This window comes from Glycine max, chromosome 12 (genome assembly GCF_000004515.6).
Source record: "Glycine max cultivar Williams 82 chromosome 12, Glycine_max_v4.0, whole genome shotgun sequence".
Taxonomy (NCBI): Eukaryota; Viridiplantae; Streptophyta; class Magnoliopsida; order Fabales; family Fabaceae; genus Glycine; species Glycine max.
The window spans coordinates 33,867,144-33,878,240 of NC_038248.2; the positions used below are offsets into that span (position 1 = coordinate 33,867,144).

Below are 11,097 nucleotides of genomic sequence, written 5' to 3' on the forward strand. Positions count from 1 at the left end.
TAAGAAATTTCCTTTCCTCAGTTGGGAGACATTAGCAAAGAAGGATAAAGAACACGATTTCCTGAAATGCGTTTTCTAAAAATTTGTATTCTTTACATTTTTTTACTCCAAACTAGAAAGTTATGGGGATTATTCATCCATCATGGGGGCACCTAATCATCTGTGAGAGAGATAAACACTACTAATCTCAAGGTAGGTAAAGAGAATAGAATACCAAACCAAAAGGTCCAAAGCTGTATTTCCAAGCAAAAGATAATCATGCCTGAATTAAAAGAAAATCATAATGCTTTAATAACAAGGACATCGGAGCAACCGCCAAATGAAGGTAACAGCCTCCAGTCTCTAAGGAGCAAAACAAACAGAAAACTACACGGCTATAGTGTTGTAGATACGCACCATCAGGCAGAAACCGGCAGGCAGAGAATGTAAAGACGCAACAACATAACATTTGAAGAAAATAAGTTTAGATTAAATGACCAAATATTTGAAGAATAAACAAAAGGAAACAGAGAATGCTGTGACAAAGCTCATCATGTTAAAGGGAAGGGAAGGTAACATGTTGTGATAATTGTCTCATGTTAGCGGGGACATGTGAGCTGGTGTTCCTTATCGGTGGCATTTCACCTTTTCCAAAGAAAATGTAAGGAAATGAAAAACTATGGCGCAGAAACAGGAATTGGCTTCACAGAACTTTGAATGCGCCGGAATGCTGTTCTTACTCTTTCCTTGAGACCTTCATTTTCACTCTCAACTTCCCCACTTTCTTTGTTTAGCTCTGCTACATTCCCATCAATGTTAATTATCAATTTTCCGTTTTCACCTACCTTCACATCTCCAAAGAGTGAAACGAGGAGGGCTTGCATAACCTTCTCTGCCTTTTTCTCATTCTCTTCCTCAATCTTAATGGCATCAGATTCATTCACTATTTTTGGGACATCGCGGTTGATATTTAAAACCAGAGCAACAATTGAATCAGATACCATGTCACTCATGGGATCAGAGGCCCAATGCAAGGAGACATGCTTTTCAGATTCATGTTTCACAGTAACACACTCATGGACTTGCAATGTGGGAACTCCAGATTCTTCATCCACTGACTGAGCTACACTTTCATATATCTGTTTGAGTCTATGCTGTATGACATTAAAGGCACCTGAATAAGGGATGGTAATCCTCTGAGTAATGTTTGCTGTTGATAGTTGTGAAAAGACATGGAGATCATCAGCTGCCATAATCTGATATGTGAAGCCTTTTTTTACAAGCAAACCACTGACAGTTTCACCAACTTCTGGTGTTTTTTCAGCCAGCTTCCCTATGGTTTTTGCCATTTTCTGCGAATTGAAATACATTTCAACAGATTGACAGTTTTTTGGAGTAAGAATTTTAGTGTTGCGATCAGCAAATTGACTTATGAGCTTCTGCTTGAGCCTGCCCATCTCATTAGCTTCTCCATGAACAAGAATTATGTTAGGAGGATTGAGCTCTTCTAAGAACGCACTTGTTTGAGCAGAGTCAGCATGAGCAGAAAAGGAAATGTAGTGCACCTGCATGTTAAGAGGTGCAGTGAGTCCATTCATGAGAGTAACTTCCTTGGGCTCATTGATGATGGTTTTTGCCAATGTCCCTTCAACTACATACCCTGGTAAAACACAAGAATTTTTCTTATCAGAGCACCACATATCAAATAATTGTCGTGACAAGCCACTCTGAAGTCCACCAGGGCTTGCCATCACCACAGATGGTCCTACATCTTTGAAAACTTCAATGCTACTTAAAGCCGATACGTGCTTAAAGGAAAACGGATTTGACTTTGCATTCTGGATCCTGTCATTCATGGAAAGGGTGTATGTTTCATACACAGTCAAACATTTTTTTGCAAGTGGAGAAGCATAATAGATGGGTATATTCTGGAGTTCAGGATGATTTGCCCAATATTCATCAAGGATAAGGAGGAGCTCCTGTGCACGGCCAAGGGCAAATGCTGGAATCAACACACGACCCCCTTGAGAAATGGTTGAGTGGATAACATCAGTGAAGCGTTTTTCGCGTGTGTGGCGAGGCTGATGGTGCTGTACACCATAGGTGGATTCTATAATGCATACATCAGGGGAGAACTGTGGGGTCTCAGCAGCTCGGAGATGGCGGTCTTCCTCACGTGAATAGTCTCCGGTGTAAAGCACTCGAACACCGGCTATGTCAACCATGAACATAGCAGCACCAAGGACATGGCCTGCAGTATAACACCAGAATCTAATACCATTGACTTCTACTGTCTGATGAAAATCAATAACCTGCACTCAATAATTTTTGTTAGCAGATGTATTGGAATCAAGAGGGTCAAAGCATGATAGTGTAAAGACACATTACATGTCTCGTAAGAGATAAACTATGGTCCTGTTGGACATGAAGCTAAAATAAATTGAAAATCAACTTCTTATGCACTTAAAATTTTATAAATTAACTAGTCCAAAAGCTAGAGGACATGAGTTGATTCAAGCTCATAAGAAAAGCTGAATTCAATTAAGCCCTTTTATGTTTAATTTTTTTCATTATCATGATTTTTATTTTTTTTATTATCATGATTTAAGCTTATAGGAATAAGTGAAGTTTATCTAAAAAGAGAAGCACATGAAAGTTACCTCAATTTTATCCATGGAGCGGTTGATGTCCTGTTCGTCAAAAAGCATGTCTTCGACGGAGACCTTGCTGACCTTGACAAAATCAGACAAAAGGAGCTTGTAAATGGCCTTGGTGGCGTAGGTCATGAAAACACGGCCTCGGAAGGTGGTTTTCTCGAGAAAATAGGGCAAGGAAGCAGCATGATCCAAGTGAAAGTGAGTGATGAGAAGAACATCGACTGTGGAAGGGTCAATCTCGTCGAAATAGGGCAAAGCAGCCATGCCAGAGTAAGCTGGGTGTATTCCACAATCGAACAAGACCGTCTTGCCTTTGTAGGACATGTAGACGCATGAACGACCCACTTCATTTCCAGCGCCCAATGGAGTCACTATCAGTTGATCTTCCTCTCTGCTGCTCCTCGCATTCTCACGTCTCTTCGCCGTACAATTATTCATCTCTCTCCAGACTCAACACAACTCAAGAACAGCAATGCTAAAACCCTAAGACGTTGTTTCCTCTTAAATTCACTGCACTATGCGCTCGCTCATTCATCATTTACTTGCCTTCACAATTAACCCACAAACTTAGCTTGTTATAAATAATTAAATAAATAAAAGTTAAACATCACTTGTTTAAACTATTTATAATTTAATTATTTTATTTTTTTTATGAAATTTGTCCTCAGATGATAATATTTTTTTATTCATGTGAATCGAAGGACAGTATCAGAAGAATTTATAATAATTTATGCATATTGCTCAACCAACTAAGCTATAAAATTATATATTATACAAGAGTGTTTCATATAAATAATGATTAATCAAGTGATCAAGCATAAGTGATTAATGTGATAAAGTTAAAGTTGAATCATTCAGGTAGTATATGAGTTTAATCGTTGATAAAAATAATTCTTGATCACGTTTTATTTACCTCCTAATCAAACTCTGAAATAATCAAGATTTATTTCTTCTAATGATTCGGAGAATTAAGACAAAAAATATAAATAACTATTTTCATAATTTTATTTTCTATAATGTATATAGAAAGAGAAAAAGATCAAATTACTTCAAAAGTAAGAGGTACTTCTCATTCTTATTTTTCATTTTTTTTCTTTCAATATGATAGACAAAGATGAGTTAGTTAGTATAACTTTAAAAAAATGAAGCATAAAGACAGAAAATATTTTAAAGTTACTCTTCAAGCAACTCTAGTGAAAGCACTTGTTTATGTGAGAAGATAATAACAAATAATCACAACCATTAGATTGATATTAAAAATAATAGACACTTGAGATTAAGATCAATTATAAACCTCTCTTACCAGACAATGTCAAATTTGTAAAACTTAGATTTAAACTTGTTGAAATAATCAAACTCAAGTTAAACTTAAATTTTATTAATTTAATTAAACAAACAAGTTTAATTGATCAAGTCAAGTTCAAATATTGACGAATAACTCAACTCTTACTTATCGCTATAGACATAGTCTATATTTGAATTAAAGTTTGGAAGAACAAAAGTACTACTAAATTTTAATCTAAACATGCACCTATTTAGCAATGACCATGTGTTCTTTGAATATGTTTTATTGCTAAGGATTCTAAGTTACTAACAAGAAAATGTTTGATCTAACTTATTAGGACTATCCAAAGAGGAAGAGTTTGATTTAGGTGGGATCAACATGGATAAAAGTAAGAGATTTCAAGAAGAGCTTGAGGAGAGACTAATTTCTCCCATCGAGGAAAGAGAAGAAGAAATAAAGCTTGTAAATTTTAGCCAACTTTTAAAATAGGATTTATTTTTGTTTTTTAATTGTATTTTAGGTCCATGTTTAGACTTGTAATGGATTGTCACAGTGAAGAGAGAGTTGTCTCTCTTGGTTCTTGTGTGAAACCTTAGGTTCTTATAAAAAAAAATTCTATTATCTGTGTTGAATCATTCTCAACTTATTAATCTTTCAAAATTGTAGTGATGTTCCTTTAATCTCATTTTCTAATTCTGTTTTTTTTTTTAATTTTTCCCAATTTCAAAGAGTCTTAAATAGGATTCACAATTTATTAATGCTAAAAATTAGATCCACATATTAGGATTTGACGACTGTGGAATAAGGTCTTACCCAACTCTGCAAATCTATCATTTGGAGTATTAGAAGTTCAAAAACTTGAAATACATGCCAATTTTAGATGTATATACACGTACTTTTTCAATATTTCAGCAAAGATAAATTTTTCCCCACTATTTTCCCTTGAAATGAGGGGGAATAATTATAAAAACAGTTTTAGAAGAAGATATTTGACTTCATCAAAGCAAGGATTATCAAAGGAAAAACATATCCAATGCATCGATATTTTATGGTTAATAAAAAAAAAGCTGTCTAAAGCTACCATTCAATCAACAAGAAATCCATATTGTAAAAGTGGCCTTGCAGTAGTGTATTTTTCTCAAAGCATGAGTTAATCTGAAGAAGAAGAAAAAAAGCAGGGATTTTTAGGGTATAATAAATTTTATTTCATTACAGATTGTAATTAACTTAAATTTGTGGATTTCATTTGTCTATATGTCAGCACCGAAACTAAGAAATTTCAGATGGGAGGACAACAAATTATAAAAGAATAAACGAAACATAGTTGAAAAGAACGGCAACAGAATCACATCACAAGGAACAGAAAAACCCCAGCTGAAAGAACAAAGGGTCGGTCGAGCCAATACCCAAAGGGGCTTTTACCCGCAAACCCAGAAAAATGTAGGTCTAATCAGAACCGATGGTGATTCGTGAGAAACATAAAAATCATGGCATGGCAAGTGATACAGAAAGTGATCAGATAGAAAAAAGAAGAGGAGGAAGAAGAAAGATGGAAACTTTACCAAGCGAAGAGAAAAGGAGGGAGCAACCACAAAATGAAGCCGACTCTGAAGAGCAGAAAAGAAATTACGCATTGCTGTTGGCCGTTTTATATGAGCCACCAACACCCGCTGCCCTTTCTTACTTCTTCATGTCCCTCAAATTTAACACTGTAACAACTTGAACCTGCATTTCAAATAAAATTTCAATTAGACAATTCCCAGTCACCTTGACAGTAATAAATCATACATCCAAATCATTTTTTTAATAGAATAAGATATTTTATTAAAGAGTAAAGAGAACTACAACTAGGAGGACAAGGAGAAATTCTCCAAAAAAGATAGTTTATAAACAACGAAGTGAAGAAAAAAAAAGACTAAGAATGCAACAATGATGCTCAATCTCAATGCATATTTGCAATGTTCTCAGAACTGGACAGGACATCGAACTGGTAAAGACATTGGTTCAAGAGTCAATGGTTCAACCGAGGTCAAACCGGTTTTAATAAAATATATTTTTTTAATATTTTAATATAATATCCTGGTAACATTGAACAAAAAATAACATAATGTGCATAAATTGATGATAATAAAAAGTAAACTTCACTTAAAAGTCTCATAACTTACAATATTCTTTTTTTTAAAACCAAAACGATGTCATTTTGAAAGCTTTTTTTTATAAAAAATAAAAAAAAGAAAAAGTTTTAAGCGAAACCAACTCACCGGGTTCACCAGTTTTCGACCAGTTCAGTGATTGAGCCAGTTTTTAGGAAGCATTGTACCGGACACATGACCGGTTCCCGGTCGAACCGGCCGGTCCGGTCCAGGCTTCAAAACAGTGCATATTTGATATATGGTTACTTCCTTGATGTAGCAATGAACCAATTAATAGAACACCAAAGGCAAGCACACTATATAATAAAATCTTAGTATCTGCATTTACCAAAACTTTTAAAACAAACCACCAAAAACTGTTCCAAAGTACATCAAAACACCTACTGCTCCTCCTATAAGACCCCAAAAAATATTCTTTCATGGGATAGTAGTCATCTTACAATGCAAAAAGAACAAAAGCATGACACACTGTCTCTGAGTCTGAGCTAGATCTACAGTTCTCCACATAGCAAACATATTAGGAGAAAGAGAGAAGGACGCATACAACCATGAACAGAATAGAAGTAGCTTATGGGCAAGTTATGCAAAGTACAAAGATGAAAAATACAAGGACTAGCCTCTCAGAAAGAACCATATTCCCATCAAAATGTTCTCCCAAAACTATATAATCAGCAAACTAAAATGAGAAAGAATTACATGGAGTAGTTATTTATTCATTTATTGCACCTTAGGAATAAGGCACAAAATAAATGCATTGAAAGACAATTAACTTGATATCAAAGAGGCAAAAACTTCAGTGATTTCACGGATAGTACTGTGTCTGATCCCCAAAAGTAAATAAAGATCCAGCTTCACATGCATAGGAAAATATTGCTACAATCTACTCAAACTGAAGGCAGAAACACTAAAAACACTGCTTGATATACTTAGGAGTACATAGCACTGCGCATTCTTCCCCCTCCCCACCCCACCCCACCCCACCTTCACGTAAAGAATAAAATAAAAATCACCCCCATTCAATGACAAGAAATATTAAAGGAAAAACATATCCAATGCATCGATATTCTATAGTTAATAAAAAAAAGCTGTCTAAAGCTACCATTCAATCAACAAGAAATCCATATTGTAAAAGTGGCCTTGCAGTAGTGTATTTTTCTCAAAGCATGAGTTAATCTGAAGAAGAAGAAAAAAAGCAGGGATTTTTAGGGTATAATAAATTTTATTTCATTACAGATTGTAATTAACTAAAATTTGTGGATTTCATTTGTCTATATGTCAGCACCGAAACTAAGAAATTTCAGATGGGAGGACAACAAATTATAAAAGAATAAACGAAACATAGTTGAAAAGAACGGCAACAGAATCACATCACAAGGAACAGAAAAACCCAAGCTGAAAGAACAAAGGGTCGGTCGAGCCAATACCCAAAGGGGCTTTTACCCGCAAACCCAGAAAAATGTAGGTCTAATCAGAACCGATGGTGATTCGTGAGAAACATAAAAATCATGGCATGGCAAGTGATACAGAAAGTGATCAGATAGAAAAAAGAAGAGGAGGACGAAGAAAGATGGAAACTTTACCAAGCGAAGACAAAAGGAGGGAGGAATCACAGAATGAAGCCGACTCTGAAGAGCATAAGAGAAATTAAGCATTCCTGTTGGCCGTTTTATAAGTGCCACCAACACCCCTGCCCTATCTTACTTCTTCTTGTACCTCTGTATTAGCAAATGAGAAGAATTAAAAAACCTAATATACAAGTTTTATTTTAGAGAATTCTTTTAAAGGTTTTTATATAGATATAAAAAAAATTTGTCATGTGAATTTTGTTGATTATTGAATAAAAAATTATATTTAAAATTACTTATGTATATATTATTAAATAGATGCATTCAATTGAGTTTAATTTTTATGTATTTATATGTCAAAATATTACGATGTGAACTAATTATATATTTTTTTAAATTATAAAATAGCTACTATGTGCTAATATATATATATATATATATATATATATATATATATATATATATATATATATATATTATTGAATTCATAGAAGAAAGATTAAGTGGTTAACATTAAAAAAAAATATAAACTTAAAAAATTAAGTAATGGGAAATATATATTTATATATTTGATTGTTTTACTCTATCATGAAAATCAAAAATATTATTTTATTTTTTCAATAAATATTAATTGTTAGATTTATAAATATTTTTTTTCTCTCTTTTCACTACGCCTAATCTTATAACCCCTAGAGATATAATCGTTTGTTATATAGAAGAGATAGATCTCATTTAGATCACTCAATCATGTCCATAGTTGTTGTTGTACACCTAATCACAAACTTTATCTGTTTACTGATGATGTTTAATTGTTTCAAAATATCATTTCTTACTTATTAATCATAGCAACTTCTAGTCAAAAAACTTTATTATTATGACATTTACCTAATGTTTCATGTAGCATTCTTAATGGGACAATCCAATATATTATTACTCTAATATGTATCCATGTGAAGACTTGAAATCTCATATATGACTAATGTGAAGTTTAACCACATGCTAGTCTTAATGTATTATTATCATTCTTTTTGACAATAATACTTGACTAGAGATGTATAAGAATATAATGTTACATAATATGCAGTAGAATCCCATAATCCAGACGTGCACTTCATGTTTTTATAGTATTATAATGTATATTTATTTATTTATTGAAAAAATATAGATCAATTAACATGAGATTATTCTAATTTAACTAAAAATCTCGTGTTCGAGTTATAAAGTTTTATCGTTCATAATGATTTTACCTAATTCCCATAGGATTTTCTTATATACAAGTGATCTATAAAAAAATTACTAAGTTATATTATAAAACATTATTCTACTTTAAACAACATATCAAGTAAGTATGCTCCTAACTACTTATATTACATAAATTTATCTAATGGCATACTGCCTAGTGCGTATTCGTTTGGAATCGTATTAGATATGTAGTCCAACCTCAGTAGATAAAAAAGAGTCGATGATGTCAAACAAATGCCACAATTAGTTTTAGCCAAGGAAATCAAATGAATAACTTGTTAGAATTAATGTCTCATGTGAGAGGCATGTGACTTAGTAGGGACTAATAAACAAATAATTAACGATTAAAGGCTAAATTGTAATTGGGCTTAATAGGAGAAGTTTCTAGAGCTAACTGCTACTTGATGGGAGTAGTGGTTATAAAAGGGGGTTAATACCCACTAACGTGGAATGGACCCCTTCCTGACCAGAAAAGTGTTCTCTCTCACTCATAGTCATCACTAACGAAGAGAGGCAGAAAACAAAAGGTCAAAGGAAGTGAAATCTTATTTCTCTCATTTTCCAAGGAAATCAAAGTACACAAGACAAAAGTTCCTATGGAGAAAGATACAAGTCTTCCTATGGAGAAAGATACACATCATTGTTTATTGATTATTTGTGAGAATCATAAATTTTAAGATCCTGTTGGTTTTCTATAATTGATAGTCTAGGAAACCCCTTAAGAGTTTTTACATGTGGTATCAGAGCATGTGTTATGAAATTTATGATTCTCCAAGAATGATTTAATTTCTCTCAATTATGCATGAACCCTAATTATGAAATTTAGGGATAATTTAATTTCTCTCAATTATACATGAACCCTAATTATGAAATTTAGGGATAATTTAATTTCTTTCAATTATGTATGAACCCTAATTATGAAATTTAGGGATAATTCAATTTCTCTCAATTATGCATAAATCCTAATTATAAAATTTAGGAATTTTATTTTTCGCTGCATGTATTGTTTTATTGGCAATATTTTTATTATTGTTGAATACCAATTTTTGGAGAAAGATTATTCGAAAACTTATGATTATGGGAGAGAAAGCTGCACAACATGTATATATTAAATTTGGAGAAAGTTTTTACTATTTCAATTTTGAAAAGCAGGTACGTTCTTGTGGAAAGAATATGAAATTTTGGAAATTGCTATTTGCTACCTTATGTTTGCTATTTCCAATCCCACTTGATCTTTTTTTTTACCGAAAAATTATTGTTGAACGTGATTAAAGAATTGAAAGTTTATGTTCTGTAATTAAATTAATGTGAATGTTTTGCAATTATTGGTAGCAGTAAATATATGTATATGCTACATATTTGCTTGAACGTGTTTGAATGCAAAAACACAAATAAATGCAAATGTTATTTTATGGCCTAGAATGAAATTAATAAAATGACCATGAATTGTTAATAGCAATAAGTATGTGCAGGCCATACATATTTGGTTGGAATTAAATGTATGTTGAATTTGTTAGTCACCAAAGTGGCCAAATTTGTAAAGTTATTTAATTCCAAATTAATGATTATTTTCAATTATACTTGGTTGGAATTAAATGTATGTTGAATTTGTTAGTCATCAAAGTGGCCAAATTTGTAAGGTTATTTAATTCCAAAATTAATGATTATTTTGATTACTCATTGAATAATGGATGCTAAATTATATGGTTATTGGTTTATGGGTAATTGAAATTCATTGTTATAAGGCATTTATGGATCGCCCAAAGGTTGATTAGTTGTTCTTATAATTAATGAATATAATTGTAGGCAATTTGTGTGTATCATTAGTTTTATTTATAAGCCCAAAGGAAATAGATACTACTAATTGGTGCATACTTAATTGCCAAATAATGTTAAAATTTTATTAGCATCATTATGTTTGTATGTTGTATGTTGGTGTATCACCCAAAGGAGAACATCAATATACATTGACCGTTATCTGAATGAATCATATGCATGACATGTATTTTATGTCTCAAAACACTTATGTGAATTTTATTATATAATACATGTTTTGAATTCATTGGATTCTTATGTATCATCTGTGCCAATTTTAATGGGCTTAACTTCTCTGACTGAAATGAGCAAGTCCAATTTCACCTCGGTGTTTTGGATTATGATCTTGCTATGTTGGAAGAGAAGTTTGTTACTAATATTGATGTTAGTAGCAATGAAGA

General features: G+C 32.6%; 1 protein-coding gene across 2 annotated transcripts; it reads right to left on the bottom strand.

Moving 5' to 3' along the window:
- Nucleotides 1-447: 447 nt before the first annotated feature.
- LOC100806136 (cleavage and polyadenylation specificity factor subunit 3-I) lies at nt 448-7,806 on the bottom strand. 2 transcript variants are annotated; one of them, XM_041007163.1, is made up of 5 exons: nt 7,655-7,749; nt 6,183-6,323; nt 5,484-5,646; nt 2,640-3,182; nt 448-2,291 (listed from the first exon to the last, which is right to left on the bottom strand). In XM_041007163.1, exons 4-5 carry the CDS (start codon nt 3,072-3,074, stop codon nt 657-659), a joined length of 2,070 nt encoding a protein of 689 aa, XP_040863097.1. In that variant the 5' UTR covers nt 3,075-3,182; nt 5,484-5,646; nt 6,183-6,323; nt 7,655-7,749; the 3' UTR covers nt 448-656. The 2 variants fall into 2 exon arrangements, with proteins under 2 accessions (XP_040863097.1, XP_006592669.1); XM_006592606.4 differs by lacking the exon at nt 6,183-6,323 and having other exon boundaries at nt 7,655-7,806.
- Nucleotides 7,807-11,097: the final 3,291 nt, after the last annotated feature.

Bases quoted from the DNA above. Each gene is read 5' to 3' on its own strand.
- LOC100806136 (XM_006592606.4), bottom strand. From the start codon at position 3,074: ATGAATAATTGTACGGCGAAGAGACGTGAGAATGCGAGGAGCAGCAGA. The intron at 2,292-2,639 runs GTAACTTTCATG...TATTGAGTGCAG, and splicing joins GCTCCATGGATAAAATTGAG to GTTATTGATTTTCATCAGAC.